This window comes from Carassius carassius, chromosome 26, assembly GCF_963082965.1.
Source record: "Carassius carassius chromosome 26, fCarCar2.1, whole genome shotgun sequence".
NCBI lineage: Eukaryota > Metazoa > Chordata > Actinopteri > Cypriniformes > Cyprinidae > Carassius > Carassius carassius.
Genome location: NC_081780.1, coordinates 14,570,037 through 14,595,528, shown reverse-complemented (window position 1 = coordinate 14,595,528; position 25,492 = coordinate 14,570,037). Strand labels below are relative to the sequence as shown.

Sequence of the window (25,492 nt, the reverse complement as noted above, 5' to 3'; positions counted from 1 at the left end):
AGTTCACGAGCGCTATGCGCTGCCGACTGTTATATGGGCAGTATTGCGTAAGACCCGCATTGCCACATTGGTCAGGCCTTGCCTCGGCTGTGTGACGTCATATTGCCGCATCTACGGATGCTGCTAGATATGGGACGGAGGGCTTTTTCCCTTTTCTGTCCTGGACTCTCTGTGAGTCCCTCAGGTGACTGTGCACTGTAAATCCTGGGCGTTGCTTCAGGTTTATTGGTGTGTGATCCCTGCGCGCACGGCGTTTTACATTGGGTTCCCGTAGCGTCTTAGCTAAGACGCAGTACGAGAGAGCTCTCGTAAGAGAACGTACTCGGTTACTAAACGTAACCTCGGTTCTCTCTAGAAGAGCGAACGAGTACTGCGTTCTCTGCCGTGCGCACGATTCACTCTGGTTCGCTTCGGCGATGAAATAAATCAGGTGAGTCAGCCTTTTCGAGCTCCTTTTATAGGTTGGGCCACACCCGTTTCGGCGGGAAGTGGCAAGAAGGGCGCGAAGCGCCCTTATTGGTCTGATGTTGCATCAGCCCGCGCTCGATAGGCTGTGCAGTTGCCGCAGAACAAGCCAATGAGCGAACGAGCCGTCTCGCCTATGGCTGTGTACTGCTGCAAATGCGCTTTACAAAAATACAAAATTAAGGATAATTTTTTGCTTCAGTATTTCGTGAAAAGAGACTTTTCCCGTAGCGTCTTAGCTAAGACGCAGTACTCGTTCGCTCTTCTAGAGAGAACCGAGGTTACGTTTAGTAACCGAGTACGTTTTTCATTTTTAGGTGAACCATTCCTTTACCTGAGCTAACTTTGTTGTACTTGGTGCAGAACTTCAAGAGGCTTTCCAAACATGCTGTATTTTTAAAAAGATGACAAGTCAGACACATAAAATAACAACTAAGGTAAATATATAAGGTGTATAACACTGCCGTGCAGAAAAATATTGTGGTGCAGCTTTCGGCGTGAAACATTTTATATCTAGATTTTCACCTCCCCTTCGTAACAATCTATTTTTTTCATTGTAGACACTTAACAGCCTCATAAATTTTTTTCAAGCCGTTTCTAAAGGTTAGGTTACTTTTTTGCTCCCAATTGCAAAGAGTACTTATTTCACTTAAAAACATGATGCAGCGGGATGGGGAAAAACCACCATAGTTGAACTTACATTCATTTTTCACGGCCTTCTAAACATGTGGCTCTCGTGCGAGTTGCGAGTGCAACATTTGTGTGAACGACTTGGTTTTGATGTAAACAACATCATCTCTGCATTGATGTTCTCTTTTTTCCGCAATATTTTGAATGAGCAGCGCTGCATTAAGTGGGTTCAGCTGGATAGTCTAAAAAAAGCATTAAAATGCAATGACACCTGCATCGTCGGCACATCTTGTGTGTCACTGATAAGGCTGCCTGACACACACCTAAAATTGTGGATTTATATTTTAAATTCGAAGAATATTCTTAAATTAAAAAATGTTTGACTGCTCTACTAAAGGCCATCCGGATAGTTCCTGTGTATTGAGAAGATTTAAAGTAAGTGGTTTAAAGTCAGTCGGCAGAGCAACAGGCATAGAAAGAGAAGGTTTTTTTATCACACTAATCTCTCAGTAGGAGGTTAGTAAAACAGCTAAAGATTCTGCCCAAGGTGCAGGAGGACAGATTAAAGAAAAACTTGTTATTTATGGGGGAGAGCGCGAGAGAGAGCTGAAGCTTCCTGTAGCACCAGCTGCGTTTCAGAAGCGCTGGTTAATGAGATAAACATAGGTTCTTCAAATCCTCAAAGGACCTCAAGCTAATAGTCTTGTCCCTGGGTGGTGTGAATGCAGATATGGGCTCTGTACACGCACCTGCTTGTGAGAATATAGAACCGGTGATGAAAGACGTTGCATGTGTTGCATTTTAAAATAGGAGTCTGTGGCTAGAACTGGATTAAGCTCTCTTTACAAACTATTAAAAAAGGGTAAAGGTAGAATCTGAATAAAGCATAAATCTAAAAATAATTTATGACGAAATTTTAAACAAACCGTTTTTGGTCATGTAGACCAGTGACGCTTTAGCTTTTTTTTTTTTTTTTAATTCTTGAATATATTAAATATATTAATATGAATATATATGTGACCCTGGAGCACAAAACCTGTCTTAAGTAGCACAGGTATGTTTGTAGCAATAGCCAACATTACATTGTATTGGTCAAAATTATAGATTTTTCATTTATGACAAAAATCTATAGGATATCAAGTAAAGATCATGTTCCATGAAGATATTTAACACATTTCCTACCGTAAATATATCAGAACTGTGTGAGTTTGTATATTATATTGAACTTTGAAAAAATATATTTCGAAGAATGTGGGTAATCAGACAGTTGATGGTCCCCATTGACTTCCATAGTATTTCTTTCCCCACTATGGAAGTCAATGGGGACCAACCACTGTTTGGTTTATGTACAACATAAGAAAGAAACTTATACAGGTTTTGAATGACACGAGGGTGAGTAAATGATGGCAAAATTTAAATTTTTGGGGGAACTATTCCTTTAATGATGAATTTGTTTATTACAAACACACTTCACTGGAGTGTGGATTACTTGTGGTTTATTGCGGTGCTTTTATCAACTGTTTGGACTCTCATTATGACGGCACCCATTCACTGCAAAGGATTCATAGGTGAGCAGTTGTGTAATGCTGAATTTCTCCAAATTATTTATTATTATTTAACTTATTATTTTTAACTTAATTTCCAGCGATATCATCGACTTGATTGCACAGATTTTAAACTGAACTGAGCTAGATGATGACATCACTGAATTCAATAATGAGCTGCTTTTAACAGAAAATAATGTGTTTACTATTGTCCTTTTGCATTATTGACACTCTATTTTCCCATTTAATACTGTAAAGCTGCTTTGACACAATCTGTATTGTTAAAAGCACTATATAAATAAAGGTGACTTGACTTGAAAAATCAGTTTCATTGAATAAACAAAATGATCTACATCTTGGATGAGGTTGAGTAAATTTTCAGAATTTTTTTTTGGGGGGGGGGGGGGGTAAATATTCCTTTAAAAAACCCTAAATGTGGTCATCTGACTAGGAATCCACACAACAAGGAAATTTGTTTTAGGGATAGATGAAAATCAGTTGCAAGTTTCCATGAAATTCACTGCTTATACAAATATAAAGCTGCTTGATTTAGAAGTTACCTCTGAGTAAGCAGTACTTCATACATCGCTACACTACTGACAGTGGCCCTTCTTTTGCAAACAAAACTTGACCAAAGTTTTGCTATAGACTTTCAAACCAAATGCTATCATTCAGGTAGCTTTCTCTGCCAAGACAAGTTTTTGACCTAAACGGAAAAAAAACTGACCATAGGAGAAGTAACTTTAGAGAGAAGTTACCCTATTGCCCCACTATAGCACCAATGCAACATATGTTCTTGTTTTCAGAATGTTAAATCAAGCTTTATTTTGGGCTTTTACCTTAGTGCAAGGTAAAATATTGAACAATTTCCTAACAAATGTTTTGCTTTTTAATTACATAAATGCTATTGAACCACCAGTTTATCTGCAATCTATAACATGCTCTACAAATAAACCTGGCTGACTTTAATTTGTAATGCCTACTATTGTACAATGCCTCCCTGCTATTTATCCATGTTTTTCATCATTTTGAAAGAAATGATTTTATGTTCTCTTTATTTTAATAGGTCTATCAATATATGCATGAAACAATAACAGTGAATGGCTGTCCAGAGTATCAAGCACGTGCCACAGCTAAGGTAGGTCTGACTTATTCATTTTAAAAAAACCACCTACCCTAAAGTTTCTGTATTAAACATTTATATATAAGATAGACTAATAATAAAAAAAAAAACATTTTCTGCCATCTAATGAGCAATGGGATGAAACCCATCAAATAAGAAAAGTCTTGATTTGATAAACAGTCAGCAATTAGCCAGACCTGCATGCAAACACTTGCCAGTTGCTCTTTAGACACTGTTACTGACGCACCATTCATTTAGATTCATACTGTGTGAAGAGTGCACTCTTGTGAGAAAGAGAGGAGACATAAAAATGAGAGGAGGAGGAGGAGGCAATAGAGTTGCTGAGTTCTGGATGAGCAGAAATGCCTTGCTGAATCTTTAGTGGGAGAATTTCAGCCACACTACAAAACTGGTTTATTTTCGGATGAGTCACAATCCCCAGTCAAATGTGGTAAGTTTTGTTCTATCTATGAGTCCATCTATCAGACACTGCAGCTTGCAGATATCTCAGACTTTAATTATATTTTGAGGAATAGACACTTTGCACACCTGAATAGTTGCAGGCAGGTGCGTTTGACAGATATGAATAAAAGAATAGGCCAAAGCTTGCAAATAACTCTCTTAATTCAGTGCTTTAAAATCCTTTTACATATAAGAGATATATTTAGTTATATAATCACATATGTGAGGTTAATTTTATATACACTACTGAAGAAATCTCTTTTGCTCAACCTAGTGAAAAATAAATATACTAAGTGTATTTGGCATGCATTTATTTCAAGTATACTACAAATACATTTGCATACTTATATGCAAGGGTAAAAATACCCTTCAATTACGTTTATACAATACTAAACTGGTTTACTTAAAAGTCTGCTAAATTTGAACAACTAATTTTGTACTTAAATGCACTTTAGTTGTATGGAAATAGTGCTGAAGTCCAACTAAAGATACACTTAAGGATATTTAATTGTACTAAAGAGGGACTATTGCAAGTAAACTTCAGGTACACTTTAAATATCTTGCATTTAAAGACTAATATTACTAATCATACAATCCTCATCAATAGTGATATTAAAACACATTTTAGGCTTAATATTAAGAAATATGCATTGTACAAAAGTTGTACTCCAAATAAAGTTGGATTATAATTTGTATATAAGTAGCTTAAGTCTTGAGCGATATGTCAGTAAATATGTTAATAGATTTGAACTATACTTAAAAGTTTTCAACTATTACTTTTTTAGGGCACTAAGGCTGTTAAAGTTAAAAAATAATTTCACTTTTGTCTTGAGACTTCTGTTCCGTTTCATTCCTGCTCTGTTTTTTGAATAAAAGATTAAAAGAATTCTTGACCCTGATTGGACGATCCTGAATCTAGCCTAATTACAGAGGGCTCTTTAAGACCGATTAGTTGACTTGTCATTCAAGCAACCCACTGACTGCTTGATTATGAAACTATGTACTGTGCTTAAGCACATACAAGAACATGCACATGTTAAAGGCCACACTTCTGTCCAGAGAGTTCCACCCACCATCTCTCTCCATGGGGGAAGAGAGCACCAGACTCGTGCACAGTTACACCGTTAGTCACAAAGAGCCATGCGAGACAGAAAGCATGATTGGATGCTTAGCGATACCCTGCAATACCTTTTTTAAATAGCTCAATAGGCCGCACTTGTGGTTGTTGGTTGTAATTGTGTTTTGATCCCAATTAGGCTTACATTCAGTGTAATAGTCCATTAACCATGCAAATCCGAGTGAAGACTTTAGTTATTGAGGGTGCCCTTAGCATTTTTAAATATCTGGAATGCTAAAATGTCTCCTGACATACGCTAATGAATGTGTTTTAAGTGGTCAAATTATAAGAAATCAAAGGTAACACTTTAGTATAGGGACCAATTCTCACTAGTAACTAGTCACTTATTAGCATGCCTATTATTAAAGGGGTTAGTTCAGCCAAAAATGAGCTTTCTGTCCCTCTTTTGAAAATGTATGTACGGTATACTGTCCATGTCCAGAAAGGAAATAAAACATCTTCAAAGTAGTCCATGTGACATCAGAGGGTCAGTTAGAATTTGTTGAAGCATCGAAAATACATTTTGGTCCAAAAATGACGATTTTTGTATTCAACATTTAGTATTCATCAAAATGAGATAATAAGAATAATAAATAATTAAATGTTAAACAATAAAAATGTATCTAATCCCATTTTATTAATTAATGTCTTTGCTGCTGACCTTTGATCCAGTTCAACCATACTAATAAGCAAAAATTACTGAAAAGTAATTAGTTACTTTTTTAGGGAGTAACGCAATATTGGAATGCATTACTTTCCCCGACACTGTCCCTAAACCTACCCAATTCCTAAACTTATCAACTACGTTACTAGCTATTAATAAGCAGCAAATTGGGAGTTTATTGAGGCAAAAATCATAGTTAATGGTTTGTTAAAAGCGAGAATTGGACCTTAAAATAAAGAGTACCCCAATCAAATTTTCAAAATGTGTACACTATGAAACAGGCAGTAAGTTTCAGAACAGAAAACTTCTTTCCTAGTCCAAAAAGACCATTGTTAAACATGACCGCCCACTTTTACACATTAAGGATGCTTATTCAGTGTTCAGTGATTTTGCCCACCCAGTCACAGCGAAGTAAGGAGAAAGTAGGATAGATACTATTCATTGAAGCCAGGAGAAGATGTTTTATTCCAGTTGTTATATAACTAAGAATAATGTGCTCTTCAAGTGCAGTCAAAAATATCATTATTTCGAATTACACACATGAATGACCAAACAAAATCATATTTACTAGAGGGAAACTCAGCATTCTAGATGATACACGAGTTGCCTAGTTGTGATGTTGAAAGGGGTGCACAGAAACACTGATCTATAATAAATATGAGCGGAAAACAGATCTGTAGTGAATTGTAATGAGTGATTTTGCAAGTTTTTTAAATTTTACATGCTGTGTTTCAGTCATTTTAAAAGGTGTGATGTTTGGAACCACTTCTAGACAACAAGTGTGAAGTTAATCACTTGACTTTCACTGCTTTATGTATTAACTGTTTTATGTATCACAAACATTTTATTTTAAGCTACTTCCACGTTACAATTCCAATTTACATGTTAGACATCTCGTTATAATGTGTGCAAACACAAGTTTTCCAAGTGCACTTAAGGGCACCATGAGAGTAAAATAGAAACATTCTGTTCCTGGCTCTGCGTAATGTGTAGAGAGATTGACTTAAGCTTATTTTTAAAATGTAGAAGTAATGATGTTACTGCGTAATTTAACAATTTCATTATGAAAATGGCAGATGCTTTACAATGTCACACTTCGTTCCAGCCCGCTTAAGGTTACCATCAACTCAATTTTTGATAAGATTTTACTAAAAAGCATGCTGGAAATCTCACATTCATTCCTCTAGGTCTAAGACATTTTTAAAGCTTGTGTTACAGCAAACATCAGTAAACAAGGTGGAGCTTAGTAAAGGGTCAGTTATGAGTTTTTGAGGGCAAAACATCCTTGACTAACATTATAAGCAGGCCTCAGGGGAAAAATAAAATGAAAAACAAATTCATGACCTTAATATTTAATTAGGCTCTCATCCTATCATCGCTGAAGGACAAGTTTTAGAGGTGACTTATATTTTGGCATTAATGGTTTTATGATCCAAAATGACTTTCCTCGGCCTAATCTCTTCATTGGTTGGCAATTCATGCACAACATACGCTTTCAGAATTTTTTATTATTTAATGTCTTTGTCACTGATTCAGTGTTATAATAATGACACTTGCTACTTTTTAGACACTGATGCAGTTGTTGTCTGTGACATATAGGCTTTTGATTTCAACATAATGAAAACAAAGCAATAATTTTAAGAAAATTAAAGAAAAAATTTTAACAGTCCAACTCATTTGAGTGGTGTTGTAATAATATAGAACTATACTATGACAATGGCAATCATACAGAAGACAGCAGTACTTAGTGGAATTAGTATGCACAGCAAGCAGGTCTCACCAGATGAGCAGAATTAGCATATCAGTTAAAGTTTTAATACAGGATGTAAATTACTAAAGTCTTAGAGCGCCTCAAAGCACCTCACTTGGTCACTTTGAAAAGTCACTACAGGTTTCAAAAAGCATACTGGACTCAAATCACTAGGCAAAAGGGCAATTAGCATGTGTGAGCAGCTTGCATCTGCATGCCGTTGGGACAGTTTTCAATCGATGGCACATAAATAGAATGAAGAACAGCTCTAAAAGCCCGAGTCATCCTTTGGGAGCCCCTGCAGCAATTGTCAATGAGCTCCAGTCGGCTACTCCGGCTTGCATTTTTTTCATACACCAAGTGCATTGCTGAAGCCAATTTCCATTACCACTGGACATTCTTGTGAAGAATGCAATACGCAAGGCATACAATGAGCTTAAATGGGCCATTGCTCAGAATAATGTAAGTACTGATTTATCTGATGTCCTACAATTCTTTCAGGTGGCATTAAATGGAAAGTTCACCCAAATTACAACTGTGTCATTTTTACTTACCCTTACTTACCCTTGTGTTACTTTTCTGCGGAAAATAGGAGAAATTCTGAAAAATCCTCATCCATCTGAATAAACTATTGATGGAGTCACATGAAGATTCTTCAATTTCTTTCAATGGAAAAAAATAAATAAAACAAGACAGGTTTGAGATGACACAAGAGTGTGTAAATAATGGCAATTTTCTATTTTTTTGCATTCCAGTAATTCACAGTAGATGCCAAGGTCATGGGTTCTATTCACAGGGAATGCAGCGTACTGATGAAATGTATACAGTTGAATGCAATGTAAGTTGCTTTGGACAGAATGTAAATGTTGAACTATTCGTGTCATTTTTTTATCTTTTTATCATCAGCAACCTGATGATTTACAATTCAACAAAGCAAATGAAAGAGTCCAGGCTTCAGAAATGTTTGTTATATATCTACTTCTTTTTTCCTCAGAGAGGATGTAAATGTGAAGGTCAAGGAACTGGGAAGAGGGTGTCTTACATGCAGAACACTTTCAAACAGCATTCTTTCACTTTCAAACAGCATTTCTTTCAGTGTGACACAAAACACTTAGACAGGGAAGGTGCTGTTCTTTCTGTTTCAGAGATCAGAAAAAGGCTTTGTTTGCCATTTGGGAATCTGGCACCTTGCAAAGTCTCCAAAAATCCTTGGTGTTTTTTTTTCTCTCACCGTATCCTGTGTGTGAATCCCTTAATAATGAGATGGGCCCCACAGTTCCACACCTGTAGCTACAGTGTGGATCAGCGGGAAGTGTTTTTGTCTTGTTTCCTGGTGGTTGCACTTGGCTAACAAGCTCTGAAGTCTGAGGAATTCAGACGACAATGCAGGCAGCAGTGAAGGTTATCAGATGCAGTTTCTCTTTCTGCTGAATTTACAGCACAAACAGAACAAGTTGACATATTCCCATAGGCTGTTTAAAAACTTTGTGGGATGTACTACCTGACCAAAGTATGAAGACATCTGGACACCTTCCTTTTGCTAATAATGTATATCCATTTTTGATTAGACCAAAGTCTATAAGAGTCCATCTAAAGGTAAAGCCTCTATAAAGGAAAAGTGGAACTGTTTAGTTTAGCTTTTAAGAATGTAGCATTGAAAGTATATAGTGAGGCTGACGGTTCTTGAATATTAATCCACTTTAATGTGTTACAAGAGAAAGGGGTCTCATGCCATTAGCTAATAAAAACTGCTGTCTAAAATGCAAAGAAGATCCTTTGTTCTTAATAATGCCAACTGTTATGTTTTTTTAAGTGCTCGGAACTGCTATCTAGAGAGCAGGTTTGTATATATTAGCCAATACATAAGGTACAATGCACAACTGCTCACAAAACCATCCGTATTGAAATGTCCCTCACTGCTGTTTTAAAGATAAAGTATGTGAGTCCATCGGTTAAGCCAATGTTGCTGGGTTGGACTAGTTAAGATTTTCAGACAAAAAGAGCATTGGTTTAATAGTACCACAAAGTTTGTTGATATATCACAACATAAAAAAAAGATACATTAAGTCTCAAAGTTTTTGTGCACCCAAAAATAAAACTTCTGTCATCACTCACCTTCATGTTGTTCTGAACCCATAAGACTTTTGTTCATTTTAGGAACACAAATCAATATTTGTTATATTTTCTCAAAATTTCTGTCAGTCCATTTAAAGTTTAGCTATCAACATTTTAAGCTTTAAAAGTGTATGCACCATATCATATCATATCATACATGTATGCACCATATCATATCATATCATATCATAAGTGATCATATGTCTTTAGAAAATTTGAATTAAACCGTGCGATTTACCACTTGCTGCTACCACAAAAACTTTTTGTAGATACTTCAATCAAAAGGCAATCACGAATTTGATTAATTCAAAATATTATTTTGTTAATCAGCCTTGACAGTTTACTGGTCTATCAATATTTCTCAGTCATGTTTAACATTCACTGATATTTTGAACTCTTTTGTTATTACCAGGCCACAGTGGCAGCATTTGCAGCAAGTGAGGGTCATTCTCACCCGCGGGTGGTGGAACTACCCAAGACAGATGAGGGGCTTGGCTTCAATGTGATGGGCGGAAAAGAGCAGAACTCACCGATCTACATCTCCCGCATCATCCCAGGGGGCGTGGCTGAGAGGCATGGGGGTCTCAAGAGAGGCGACCAACTATTGTCTGTCAATGGAGTGGTGAGCTGCCAGGGCAGGACCTTTTGTATTCTGTAGCTCTGTAAAAGGAATATACATGTGTGTAATTTAAGGATGCATTTCTATGAAAAATATAAGACGTAAAGCTCAAGCAATTATACTTCAGTAATTAAAACATGGTTATTTGCAAAATAGCAATAAAATTAATAGGACGCATAATTGGATGAAACCTGATGGAAATAAAGCAAAAGTCATGAGGGTGTTAACTCAAAATTAACAGACGTTAGGCTACTAACTATATATATATTTTTTATATATGCTATATATATATATATGTGTAGAGAGAGAGAGGGTGGAATAAGACAAACTAATCGAACATCACAAAACATTGCAAAATATATCAATGCATTGTTAATACTCACTGATACTTGTGGTTATCAAACATAATCACTTCCTAGAGGATGGTGACATTACTGGAATAGTTCACCCTAACTTTTTTTTTTTTCATTTACTCATTTTCAGTTTGAAACAAAGCTGTATGAATTTCTTTCTTCTGTTGAACATAAACTGTAATTAAACAGTTGATAGTCCTCATTGTCTTCCATAGTATGTAGTAGTTGTATTTTAAGTAAATAGGGTCATCAAATGTTCTTTAAAACATCTTTTTTTGTTCAGCCGAGGAACGAAAGTTATACTGGTTTGGAATAACTTGAGGATTGAGGAGTAAATTATGACTGGACTTTTTTTGGGTGAACTATCAATTAAGTAACAGGTTTTTGTTAAAGGGCATGGGGAATACCTATATAAGCATTAATTTCTTAAGTTTCAGCGCCTGTCAGCGCATAGCTTACTCATCACTAAATGTACAAAAGGAAGGATCGGTGAACATCAGGGTATTTTTTTCACATGACTGATGTTGACAGATTGTCAGGTGGGAGAAAAAAAACTTCAAGGGGATAGTTCACCCAAAAATTCTAATTCTGTAATAAGTTGTTCCAAATGTGTATAAAATAAGTCAATGTCTACAGTCAACTGTTTGGTTGCCAACCTTCTTCAAAATATCTTTTGTGTGTGTGTGTGTGTGTGTGTGTGTGTGTGTGTGTGTGTGTGTGTGTGTGTGTGTGTGTGTGTGTGTGTGTGTGTGTGTGTGTTTAAAGTAGAAGAAAGTAAGTCATACAGGTTTGGAAAACTTGAGAATTTTCCTTTTGCGTGAACTATCACATTAAATGTTTTTGCTATAAAATTAGATTATTTTTAGGGGATGAATTTTTCAGCTGTGTAGAGCTGTCATATAAGATGCCTTCATGCTAGAGGGCTCACTGGCTTTTTAATTGATACAGATCATTTTGGGCTGAAGAGAGATTATTACAGCAGAAGGATTTTTACATTGATCTAATGTGTAATACGCTAATAAATATATTTTTGCAGCTCAGACCCATTTAAGACAGAATCTTCTAATCTTTCATTTTACTTAGGCTAGGCTTGACATTTTAAAATAATAAAACTGGACAAACAAGGCAGAAACCTTACAGCAGGACTGTATCTAAAACTGAAAAAGACAGATGTCAAAAGACTTTATCTTTTCATAACTCACTGTAAATGTTTCAAATGTGTCAGACTGGAGCCAGATAAGAATGAATCATTGACTGAATCCGAATGAATCTTTCAGTAAAAAAAGCTGCAGTACAAGCCTTTTGTAGCCAGTTGCTTTTCTCTGCCATTATTCAAGTTTGTTACAATTCTATTAAATGAAGGAGTAATTTGAGTTTATAGAAACTAATGTCCACTGTTTTCTCGCTCAAAGATGACAGAAGACTTCAGAAAGGATCCATTTGATTTAATTTGTGTCAAAGACTGTAATAGGAAAGCGTTTTGTAACAGCATTTAAGAAGCAATTTCTCATTAAACATGCTATGGTTCTTGAGCTAATAGGAAATTAATGGCTCTTTATAGTGCCAAAATGCAATTGAATGTTCATCACCATGGAGCATTTTCTAGTGCAGTTTTGAGCTGACAAAAGCTGACAAGTTGCAGCAGTCAAGATTGCTCTGAAAAACAAATTACTGAATTATTTTTCCTAGAGTGTCGAGGGTGAGCATCACGAAAAAGCAGTGGAGCTACTGAAAGCAGCCAAGGACAGCGTCAAACTGGTGGTGCGTTACACCCCTAAAGTCCTGGAGGAGATGGAGGCGAGGTTCGAGAAGCTTCGCACCGCCCGCAGACGCCAGCAGCAGCAGCTCCTCATACAGCAACAGCAGCAGCAAAACCTGGCCGCCCAGCAGAACCACATGTCGTAGGTGAGGCTTTTCATTGCTTTAAGGGTAACAGGACCTCAGCAGGGCAGCTCATGGAGAGGTTAGCTGCCCCTTCACCTCTCGAGGCATGTGGGAGATACAGTACTACATGCTGCCTGTCGCCAGTGGAACGTTGTTCTGAAAACAGACCACTATTGTGTCTGAAACTCATTTGGGACATCAAATCTAAGACAAAGTGCCCTGACCAACCATTTCTGAAATAACATTGAAAATGTGAATGAGATCTGAGAGCTATGAAGGACAAGTCTGCTTTCAAAAACTGAAAATACATTTCAGTCTAGCCATCACAAGCTGTCGTATGGCTTCAGAAGATTTGAAATATAACATGTCATATAAACTACTTTAATGATTCCTTTTATGATTTTTTTGGGCTTATTGAAATGCATTCACTTTTATTGTGAAAGTGTAGCATAACAATCTAAACATCTCATTTTGTGTTAAACAGAAGAAAGAAAGACATGTAGATTTGGAATAACATTAAGGGCAGTAAATGATGACTGAATATTTATTTTTGTGTCAGATATTCCTTTAATGCTTTATAGTGCATTACTAATGCCGTATACTCATTACAATCGGTTCTCATTAACAACTTTGACAATCATATAAATATACGTTGTAAATGAATCAGCTGGGGTTGACAAATCCTAATAAAGTTCAAGGTCACACTTTATTTTAAGGTCCAATTCTCAGCTATTAACAAGCCATTAACTATGCGTTTTGTTTCAATAAACTACTTATTTGCTAAATATTAATATTTAGTAAGGCTGTTAAGTTTAGATATTGGGTAGGATTAGGGATGTAGAATATGCTCATGCAGAATATAAGCCTTATAAGTATAAATAAACAGCCAATGTTAATAATAGGTGTGCTAATAATGTGCTAACTTGATAACACTTTAGAATAGGGACCAGTTCTTACTATTAACAAGTTCATATATTATATCGTAATATCAATGCATTACAATGCAGTATGAAAGGGTAGGTCGGATTTTGTAAGGACTACATAAAAGTACAGTATAATGCACAATTAGACTATGTAAAAAGTCATTATGAATTCCCGTTTTTATGCATTACATATCTTTCATCAATTTTATGTAATATATATAATGCATGCAGTACATTACATAAGCATTATTACATACAAGGCTTCTTGTATTCTTGTACTGTCATTTTTTCAGTTTGGTAATAATTGATATGTCATTGTCACACCCCATATAAGCTTCTGAAACAGTGCCTCCCCCTTATATATAAAAAAGAGAAAGTATCCTTTCTCATCATCCTTTATCACTCCATTATCACTGTTCTAAAATAACAGCACTCATTTCCTCAAGACTTTTCTTCTTTGCACATGCAATACAATCTGAGAGAATTCTATTAGTCAGAGTCTTTTCCAGACAGACTAAAGCACATCTCCTTTTATTAATGATACTCGGTCCATCTCTCGCCTCATTGCCTCCTCACACCACACTTAGCTCTGAGCAGCGGTAAAGTTGGCAGTGTTGTAACCTCACGATAGAAACAAGCCAAGCCTAAAATGAAGCTATAAGCAGCACTGATTCAAAGACATGTCCGTGTGGATACACTTCTAACAGAGGCGCTGGCCTCTGTACACTTTCACCAAAGGCCACTTGGAATACTTTATGTATCTCCTGCTTCTGGCTAAATCCTTGGCTGTAAAATCATATGTGCTTGTGAGCTGCTGAGTATTTTTGGGACATTATGTCTGGGCAAGAGGATCATGGGAGAGAGCTGAGCCCAGATCATCCCCTATCAAGACTGGCATGCCGACTAAACAGCAAAGCCGCAGTGACCAGAGAGCACTCTGCCAAAACTAAACCACACCAAACACATACACATCTGAAAAACAAATAAGACTATTTGTTAAACTGTAGTTAAGGGAAGAGGGATGAAATTAATTAAATGTTTTCTAAACAAAAATCTGGGAAAAATTTCATGCACAGCTGAGCTTTTTTACAACTCTGAAAAAAATGAACAATTTAATGCAATATTTACAAATTAAGTGCTTGTTTTTTTACTCTTCAGTGAGTGAAATGAAGACAAGTATACTTTCAACTGTGGTTTCTGTTAATAAAAATGTCTAAAAGAAACTAATCTCTTAGTTTTGGTGGGGTTTCAGAGGTCTGTATATATCAGGGATAGGCAACTCCGGTCCTGGAGGGCCACTATCCTGCAGAGTTTAGCTCCAACCCTAATTAAACACACCTGAACAAGGCAATCAGTGTTTTCGGTATTACTAGATAGATACAGGTATGTGAGTTTTTATGAGGGCTGAAGCTAAACTCTGCAGGATAGTGGCCCTCCAGGACCGGAGTTGACTATCCCTGGTATATATTGACTTTAACAGTGGGGGACCATGGAGTAATGAAGGTTGAGAAACTGATGTAGACACTACTCTAAAAATATCCAGTAGGAACAATCCAAAATGTGATTTTTCCTAGCTTAAAAAATAAGGCTGATCTGTAAGATCTCTGTGAAATAAATACAAATCACATGGCAAAAATAATATGAGATGTGCCAAAAAGTAGGTGATCTTTACATAACCTTTCCTAGAAAATAAATATGGAACTTTATCAGCAGAAAAGTGCAATATATTCAAGCCTTCAAGGTTTGCCATAATGCCTTCAGGAAATGCCTTGTATGTTTCCTGTGTGCAAAAATGAAGCATCTCAACTTTCGACTTTCTTTGTCTTGCAGTACTGGAGTCTCAAGTCCATCCCAAGTCCGAGGCCAGATTTTTATTGTCTTGGTCTTGTCATTGGCTATGTAGCATTTGGCCTTGGCTCTTTTAGTCTCTTGAATCAGATTCAACCTATTGTATTCAGTTCTCGGCCTGGACTTGACTCAAATTAGCTAGTCTAGACTACAACACTGGTACTTGCCCTTGGCACTGGGCCATAGTGGTCACATTGGACCAAAGGTTCAATTCCAGCCTACATCACGTTACAAATAGCCAGAAATACCAACCAACATTTTGATTGCCCCTTTCAACTTGTCTCTCAGCTTTTGTCCTTCTGGTTTTTTACAGGCTGTTCCAAAAGAAGAAAAAGTAGAGGACACTGGGTGAGACTGGCATACTCTCACAGTCGTGATGTAAGGAGGTCCAAGAGATCTCAGAAGAGGACCCTTACTGTTCTCCAGTGAAGACTATCCTCTTTCAGTCAACTACCTACAACTCAAAAAGGTTAAAAACTCCATGATCTGTGTTCCAAATTGGTGCTTGGAAAATGTTCATGATGCATAAAGGAAGGCTAGCACTAAGTACATGGTTTTACACTTACTTGTTCATATTTCAGTTGTCTGGAACCAATCGCAAGTTGTGTCCCTCTTGTAGTTTTGTGATCATGTGTTTTCTCAACATGTATTTCTTAAGCATTCAATTATTTGTTTTTCCTATCATTATATTTATGTTGCCATAGCGCTGTACGTACAGTAACTTTTCTAAGGGTTCTTTTGGTGCTGGTGTCTCTGTTAATAGAAAGCGCTTTTTATGTCAGTCATTCTTGATTGGATAACACTGAGGTATTTTATACCATACTGTAGCAAGGAATATTTTGTAACGAAAATAGATTTAGCAATAACACTTGTTTTGTCACATCCTACTGTCAAATTATGGTTAAAAAAGTAAATTTTAGGCATAGAAATGAATCTTACGAGGGTAAAGTTGATACAAAACTGTATCTTACGCACCATGTGACATAAGTCAGACTAAACCATAAACATCATTTGCACAGAATGTTATTATGAGATCGCAGTATCACAGTGCCATTGACAGAGATTATCTTGTACATTTGGCATATCATGTCAGCAGACATTTAAAGGTAAAGTGTGTCATTTTTTCAAATACATTCTCAGATTACACCTTAATATAGAAGATAAAGTAAACACTGCATTGATATATCAAAACACTGCACCGTTTGTTTGTGCATTCATCCAGTGTCATGAGTTTGAGTCAGGACTTCCCATTTGGAAATCAATAGCAAAAAAAATTCGGAAACGGTCCTTATTTTCGCAACTTGTTTTTGTGGCACAGTACTGACACACTACACCTTTAACAGGTCATGCAATTATGAGAGCTGTACAGTTTTGATGCGGTTTTATGGTTGTGATTTCACTGCTGAAATTATTTCTAATTCACAAATATTCTATTTAAGTTCAGACATTTCTAGTTGATGTTATCAAATTATTTACTATGATGATCAATGGAATGTCAAACAAATGGAATGTTTAAAGTTCTATTTTCAAGTTCATTAGCTCAGAGGTCTGGAAGATTATTAATTGTGGTGTTATTTGTTGTTATATTTGACATAACCAACCACCTCATTCACTAGAAACATTGTAACATTGTCCTGTTTTGACAATCAATTTAAAAAGCAAGCATGAAGCCACTAAATTTAGTTTTTCATGAATTTTATTCCCCTCAACACAAACTGTCAAAAGCTGGCAAACTGTCTATCCATTGCAGTGCTGTAGTCGTACTGTTAGTTAAAGTCTTATAGAAGCAAAACTGTAAATCAGCAAGTAGTTGAAGACCACCAGTAATCAAAGGTAATATTGTATCTGTGTTATTGTAATTTGATTTGATAGGACGTAGGACTTTGGTAGATACTTAAATTAGTTTGTTTTTTTGGGGGTTGGTTTTCGAGTAATCTCCGACTGTTGGTAACATGTAAGCTTGTCATCCTATAGACAAATTCACTCCAAGCTGTGAAGGTGATTTGTTCCTTGATTGTCAATCAGTTCATTTCAATGGATTCTCTTCCCTTTTGTACTGTATGTTTACTTACAGACTTTCTTAATAATGGCTTGCATTTTTTAGGCTGGACAAGCTGATATTATTATACAGCGAAAAAATACCAAGTGATATGCAATTGTTATACATATTATATTTGTATAAATAAATATATGTGCGTGTGTGCAAAGCTTCGAATCTTTGTTTCTGATCTGAACTACCTAGAACCATTCCGAACACCCTAGCGAATGCATAGGAACATGCTGACATCTGCTTTGAACAACTTTGCAACCGCATATTGCAATAATCAAAACAATTAAATAAACAAAAAGCTAATATCAAGTAACTTAAATTTTAAACACATACCTTTGCTCTGCCAGCCAAAATAGTTTCCGTTAGGCTCCTTTTCATGGTATTAGTGGTGCCTCATTCCTGAATGAATCAATGCATTTAAATAAAGTGATTCAGTGAACAATTCCAAGACTCACTTGATAGACACAACAATTATTTACTTATGAGTATTATTATTGGATTTTAAAAACAATTACCATGCATAATTTGGCAAGTCAGCTAAAAATGTGCAACTGTATTGCTAATGTGTGCATAGTGGGTTGAGCCAGTAATAAACAGTTTAAAAAAAGTAAAGGGAACACTTGTGGTTTACATTGTGTTGTTAGGTTTTCCCTTTATTTTTTTGAGCAGTTTATATTTTTCTACATTTCAACTGTATCTGTTTCCTGAAATAAGATTTTGACTAATGAAACTACATTGAAAAAGATTAATGGAAAAGGGCACCAGGATAAGTACACATTACTAATGAGATCCAGTTGTTAAATGTGTTTTTTAATGTCTCAATATCTTTTGTACCAAAAGAGTAAACAAACAATGTTCATAAATACTGTCGATGTTACATTCTCTGGCAGAAAATCCACACAGCTGAGCAAAATCCTCACACTAATAGATCCATTGGAAAAACCTCTAGCAAGGACGTTTTTAGATGTTTATTTATCACTGAGAAAAGTACGCCCACGGCAGCACACCGATTTACCTAAATCAAAGTGGATTTGCACTCAGAACTGTATAGGTCTGTTGAATTTTAAATCAGAGCTATATATCTAAAACATGCAACATCAATTTCAGTAGATCAGGACACTTTCGTTTTCATCTCACTCTTGAATTATATATAACATAATAATCACAAAATCCTTCATGTCTGAACTAACCTCTCGCAACCTGGAAATCTCAGTAAATTAGAAAATAAAATCGATTTAGAGGCTTGTAAGTGAAGGAAATTTCATTAGATAGATATAGCTTTTGGTAAGGGTGTTTTTAAAGTCAAACCTAGTTTATAATACAGCCAAAATCAGTCCAAGGAGTGGCAAATGTTAGACTACTATTTAATATAGATTTATTATTGGAAACAAAACGGTCTTACTCAAAGACGAGATCAGAATATTAATTGTCCGTTGAATCACATTATATTATTAGTTGTTGTTTTTTCGTCCGTATGTAACCAATATTTCATGAGCAACAGCACAGTGCTGGCATTTCTGAATAGCAGCTGTAGGTTCATTTCAAACAGCATTTTCGCGGGAATGATAAGGTTCGTTCGATTCGTTCTAAACTAAGCAACAGAACCGATTCATTTGAAGCACGGAGGTGATTTACAAACAAATACAAATCGACACGTTTTTTCTTCAACAATTTTTTGACAGATTATTTTTTGAGTACATTACATGACATTCGGATTTCAACGGCCACATTTACCCCCGGTTTCACAGACAAGAATTAAACCGGTCCTAGACTAAAATGTAAATAGCCTATAAACTGTTTCAACTGAAAGAAACTTGCATTGACTGATCTTAAAACATGTCGGTGCACACCAGTAACGTTAATGCTTTTTTCTAAGGCATATATATATATTGATTTAATATTTATGTATGATAATTGAAGTATGGCCTAATCCTGGTTTAGGAAAACTTAATTAGTACCAAGCTGTCTGAAACCGGGCCATTAATTCCTGCATTGGTTTATATGAATATGATATATCAACAAATGGTAATGCTTTCAATAAATAATAAGTTCACATAGAGAAACTTACATTTTAGACACAATCTTGTTACAAATTTGCTGTGCCAACAAAGACAAATCCAGACGAAGCCAAAAGCTTAATCAACCGTTCAGTCTTCCGAGCATCAATGAGTCGTTTAGAATGAATAGTTTATTTCAGTGATTCAATGACTCGGTCCTGGTCTCCACCAACTGCCGTAACGTTGTAACCTGCAGAAAGTGTCTCTGAAAATCCCTAGATTGACAATCTGAAAAATAATAATAATAATACAAAAAATATCTATATATCTATATATATATATATATATATATATATATATATATATATATATATATATATATATATTTGTTGAATGAATTACTTAATTAGCCCTGTCACAGGGGCAGATTAAATTTTTTTCTCTCTCTAGATATAGAGATAGAGATTGTTACCACAGATTGTGTCTTTAAAATAAGTATATATATGTGTATATATAAGTGATATATAGGCTAGGCTTACTCGACAACTCAAGAACAGCTGAAGATTTACTGCTTATCACTAGTTAACATGCCACACTAATATATTGTTAAAAGGAAATCATACTTTAAAAAGTTTTCTTCCCTGCAAACGATATTTAATAAATCATTTTAATTTCTAAAGCATGAGAAATTGAAAACTGACAACACTAGGTGGTTTTTGGCTACCAGGGAGGGAGTCAGTTCTATAGCGTTGTAAAAGCATCTGAGAAAGTACTGCACTCTGGTGGCCAAAGGTTACTAGTGCATAGTTGTCAAAAAGGTCAATGAACTTTATCTTCTTCCTAGGGAATTAGTTTAATGTTCGATATATTTTTGTCAAAACATTAAGATATGTGCAAACACATTAAAAGCACACTGTAAGAAATGTTCAAAGCAATAAAAAAGTGAAAAGAGTCTTCTTTTATGGCCTACAGTGAAAGGCTTTTATCATGTGCAGTCAGAGCGTGCTATGCTATTCAATCCATGGAGGTTCAAACCTTTTAAAGGGTTAATAATAAATGTAATATATGAGTCATTTAATGGATTATAGTAGAGCTTTAGCCATGGATATTCCCTGCATTGCATTCGGAGTTATAGCCAGGTGGGCGACAGGATTGCTTACTGAAATTGAATCTACTGTACTTAAAGCATTTGAAAGAATCTCAGTGAAAGATCCTCTAATGCATTACTGGATCTCTTTACAAGAGCTGAATTGGCTCCACGTCTGAATAAGCATCATTTAAAATGTGAAAGAAAGTACTTTAATGAGGGTTCTAGGCATTTTTTTTTTTTTTACTTCAAGGTTAAGTTTTTCTCTATTTGATTCACTAACAAGAAGAAGAAGCAAGCAGGAATGGCTGATATGATCAAAAATGTTTACTGCTTACAGCTTTATGCATGTTACACTCATATTTGCCATATAACCATATTACACATTTCATATAAATGAGGATGAGGGGTTAATCTAACCTACTGTTGCATTTGACTAGTTTTAATTAAATTAATTGAATTTACTTTTCACAGATTAAAAAATCAATTGATCTGGAATTTATAGTTTAATACTTTTATTTTCCCTATTTTACTGTTCATTTATATATAATCTTAAAGTACATCACTATTGAAGTCTGAGAATTTTGTGTTCCATGGTGTTTTTTTTGTTTTTTTTACTAAATAGCAATAGCATGTACAGATAATAATTTTATAATAATAAATTTTTATAATAATAATTTGTTTATTTACTAATTATTTAAGTGTAAGCGTAATTTAAATTTCTGTCTCTGAGTACTTATAGTTTAATTGCATCTAATTAGACTAAGTTTCACATTTAATTAAACTATATATTATGGGCAAATAAATACATATTGACACCACAAAAATATTGCATAGCTTGCATAGATGAACCACTGAAACATCATATCCCACTCAATATTGAGAGCTTTAACTGAAACTAAACTAATGCAACTAATGTTCTTGTGTGCAAATGTTCTTTTATACACACACACACACACACACACACACACAAGCAGTACCTTGAAGTGTCAGCATGTGGCCATTTGTTCATGACAATGGTATTAAGAAGGTGTGAATGATGTGTAACATTTGTTACATTAAGCAAACAGGCACACAGAGCTCATTTCCTCTCTTTCTCTCTCTTTTTCAACATCCAACTCAACACACTATCAACTGTGCTCCTCCAATATCCATGATTTTCTAACAGCTGACAAATGGCGTATGATTGGGACCAAGCTGCAGTCAATATTTACCAAGAGATGCATTTCAAAGTGCACCCGAGGATTAATACCTCATTTCAAGTCAAACAGTGACAAATAGTATCATTAAATACAACTTTTCAAAACGTATTATTGAAGAAAAAGTCATTTTATGCAAGAATGTTCATTAAATATGACAGATACAACAATACACAAATAGAATAACAGTCATTTAAATTATGTACAATCTTATTTACAACAGAGAATGTAAGGTTGTGGATAACACTAAGTTGGCTAATATTACAAAACAGCATTTACTAAGTACCTCAACGATTATTATTGATAAATAAAACCAATTTCAATGTAGTCAGCTGTACAGTCAGTCAACATGGTAAAAATATCCACTGTGTATACAATGGATACTACGGCTTTTTTTAAAGCATGACCCGATATTATAACCAAGCCTAGACAGAACTAAAGATTTGTTTTGTACTTCTAGCTGTAAGAGGTTGAGGGCAAATCTTTGTCACTGTGCTATATAGAGGTTTTTAATTACTACATTCTTATTGATATCTGAAAGCATTATCAAATCATCCAAAATACTTCATAAATGAACATGCAATGTGAATAGCAGTCATTTAGACTCTGCAGAGCATTCTGTGGAAGCAGATATCCAGGCTGTAGTGTCTCACTCCCTCTCACAGGACGTGGTAGACTGGTCTGTTGCTGGGACTGTCTGCAGAACTGCACTGGGAATCACTTCCAGTTGGAGAGAGAGCAACCATGTTCCTCATTCCCATTGCAACTCCTGTATCTACAGAAGACAGCCTGTCCACGATGCTGGACAGACACTGCAAACTGGACGCTCCTGGAGTTCTAACCACTGCGCTGGCTGGATTAATCAAGAAAGAGGAAATGGCATAATTAATGACAAGCAATATGTGACACAAAAACATTTAAAAACATCAAAATTATCTTGTTTCTTACCATTTTGTGCTTCAAAGTTGTATGTGTTCCCAAAGTTTGGATTCATTTGAGGCCACACAGGACTATTGCAGTCAACCTAAAGTAAAAAACACAAAAAGCATACATAAATATAAAGCATTTAACATCATATATGTCTGACATGGATCGGTTGCTTCCTCTTCAACAACATGTGCAGCACTGCATAGTCAGTGCACTTCACTGTATCTCTTTCTTTCACAAGCTGGTTACTTCGCGAGGGACTCCCACGCTATGCTGGGCTTCAGGTGTAGAGAATTGATTGAGTCAGTGGAAGCCACACCAGTTTGTGCAAGATGACACTTTCTCTGAGTAAATCTGCAGAAAATCCTGGCAGCAGCGCAGCTCATGCAGTCAGTCAGGAATGCGGCACGGCCGTCACTTTCCTGCCAGTCTCTGTTGGCTGGATTTACTGAGGCTTTAATGGGCTATAAAGAGTCCAGTGGGAAAGCCATTACTATATCCTCCATTCTTAAACCCTGTACTGAGATTTTGTAGGAACCAACATCTCACATTGTTTGTAGCATTGCTGTTTGACTTCTGTAGCCTTCTTAGGCAGGTCACACTTGTAAATGAATGTTCTACCTGATTGAAAGTTTACGAACTAACTCCCTCAGAACATTTTCATCTTTAAGTCTTGTCCTTGTCAACAAATGGTTCAAAGTCTCTAATATAAATGGCAACGTCAACCTTGCATTGGAGATTTGAATCCGAGTGAGTCTTCTTCCTGGTTACATAAAAGTTAATTAACACAATCTTTTTGTCAGTTAACCTAAAAATGTGCTTGATATGGTGAAATCTCAATTACTATTTGTATCATATCTAATTCAGAACAATTGAGTCTAGAAGACATCCCTGGCCAACAAATAATTAGCACCAAGCTAAATTAGCAGAACTAAGCAGATTTTTCTAAACAATAAGGTCTGAATCAAAGAATATGTCTAAATTTATGTAAAGCGTGATCATTTAAACATATAAATGCTTTTTAGTGTCATTAGCGAACATGTTTTGAATCGCAAACTCATAGTAAACAGTGACAATTTGGGTGTCTTCAATACATATATAGCATATTGCAGGTCGCCTGAGCATTGAAACAGACATGACTAAGATTGTTTAATAAACTCTGTTTAGCCCAAAATCAGCCCTATATGTTACAATGTGCCACATATACTGTAGAAGTTCCCTGGCAAACAGCAGTAAGCTTATATCTTAGCGTATAAAAATAGCCAGATGTGGGCAGCAATTTATTGTCGTCATCCTGAGACTGAGGCATCACTGAATGCTCTATGTACTATTGAGATAAAACATGAAGACGAAAACATAGACAGACGAGGAAAAGGACCTTACAATAAGATCAAAAATCTCATTTCAAAGCGTTTGGTCCCTGACCTTCTGGAATCTCCCTCTAGGCAAGGAAACGGGAGTATTTCACTTTTGACTGATCTTCAGTATGATGTCAATCAATCTTAACCCCACAGTTTGACTTGAAGAGTAAGAGAGTAATATTTACCATGCTTTCAGAACAGCTTGAGGAAGGGCTGGCCGGCTCAGAGCTGCTTTCCATTGGCAGGCTGTAGTAGTTCTCCACTTGTTCTCTGAGAAGCTCCTGAAGGCTTTCGATGTACTGGATGGCGTTCCTCAGGATCTCCACCTTGGGAAGACGCTGACTGGGGTTCGCCGAGGTGCAGCGCCGTAGTGCCTCAAACGCATGGTTCACCTTCTTCAGCCGGCGGCGCTCCCTCATAGTGGCGGCTCTCCGGCGGTCCACAGTGCTGGATTTGCGCTTACAAGCTTTGCAGGCCCATTGCAGACAGTGACCTGGCTGGTGCGGGGCCCCGGGGGCCCTGACGTGCTCGTCCTCTTCAGACCCGGCCAGTTCTCCTCCAGGGCCGAACTCCAAAGCTTCAGGAGATGAGGCACAAGTGCTATCGTAGAAGATCTGGGATGTCGAGAATACGTCCATGATTGGTTGGATTTGTGTGGTTGTAGGAGATCTGTGAGGGGGTGACCTCTGAGTGATGTGGTTTCTCTGGTGCCATACGGCCCTTCTTATATGTCGGGGCCCACACTGGTCAGCCCTAATGACTGTGCCCCATTGGCCAAAGCAGGGCTCAGCAACCCCCCTTCGTCACTACCCAGATCCCCACCCAAACCCAACACCCCAACTGAGTTTCCCACATCTGTGTGGAGGGGTGGTTTCTCACTCAGTTCAACAGTGTGACAGTCATTACAAGATGGAATTATCATCAATAAACATTCATGTGAAGAAACTGTCTACTTTAGATCTTACTTACTTCAGGGTATTTTGTACTTTAATTGTAAAATGTAAAGATTTTTAGCTGTAGCCATTCAGATTTGGTCTTCAACTGTGTCCAAGTATTTTTATTGATTATTAAAAGTCTTAATTGCATATATAGTAAAGTAGATATACATATGCATGGGCCCCCTAAAAGTACAGTAAAGATGCATTAAAATACAGAACCAAATCAATAAATGTAACTTCTATTATCTTAAAATGCAGCGGTCATGAATGACTCCATGTTTAAGAGTTTGCTGGCTAATTTTACGCTTGAGGAAAGAGCAGCGTTGCAGATGTGGCCCAGCTGTAAGGGCTGGTGTAGCATTTCTGAGGCACACACTCACACACAGATACACAACTCAAGATACGGACTGTGGATAAAGGTGTCAGAAATAGCATG

At 36.4% G+C, this 25,492-nt stretch overlaps 2 protein-coding genes and 1 long non-coding RNA gene across 5 annotated transcripts in view; 1 reads left to right on the top strand and 2 right to left on the bottom strand.

The window, feature by feature from the left end:
* The window catches only part of LOC132105867 (protein lin-7 homolog A), a 68,776-nt gene extending 51,072 nt beyond the window's left edge, over window positions 1-17,704 (top strand). The window contains exons 3-6 of one of the 3 annotated variants that reach the window (XM_059511335.1): window positions 3,706-3,777; window positions 10,283-10,492; window positions 12,532-12,743; window positions 15,811-17,704. In XM_059511335.1, coding sequence (XP_059367318.1) covers window positions 3,706-3,777; window positions 10,283-10,492; window positions 12,532-12,743; window positions 15,811-15,835 — 519 coding nt within the window. In that variant the 3' untranslated portion in view covers window positions 15,836-17,704. Of the gene's footprint in view, window positions 1-3,705; window positions 3,778-10,282; window positions 10,493-12,531; window positions 12,748-15,810 lie in introns of all 3 variants that reach the window. The other 2 variants (XM_059511336.1, XM_059511337.1) reach the window with 2 other exon arrangements.
* LOC132105869 (uncharacterized) lies at window positions 10,256-19,699 on the bottom strand. Its single transcript, XR_009424002.1, has 3 exons — window positions 19,616-19,699; window positions 17,881-17,946; window positions 10,256-10,530 (listed from the first exon to the last, which is right to left on the bottom strand). It is a non-coding gene; the product is annotated as an uncharacterized LOC132105869 (long non-coding RNA).
* A 2,242-nt stretch (window positions 19,700-21,941) lies between these two features.
* On the bottom strand, window positions 21,942-24,848 carry LOC132105866 (myogenic factor 5-like). Its single transcript, XM_059511334.1, has 3 exons — window positions 24,304-24,848; window positions 22,779-22,854; window positions 21,942-22,683 (listed from the first exon to the last, which is right to left on the bottom strand). The coding sequence occupies exons 1-3, from the start codon at window positions 24,754-24,756 to the stop codon at window positions 22,490-22,492; spliced, it is 723 nt and encodes a 240-aa protein (XP_059367317.1). The 5' UTR covers window positions 24,757-24,848; the 3' UTR covers window positions 21,942-22,489.
* Window positions 24,849-25,492: the final 644 nt, after the last annotated feature.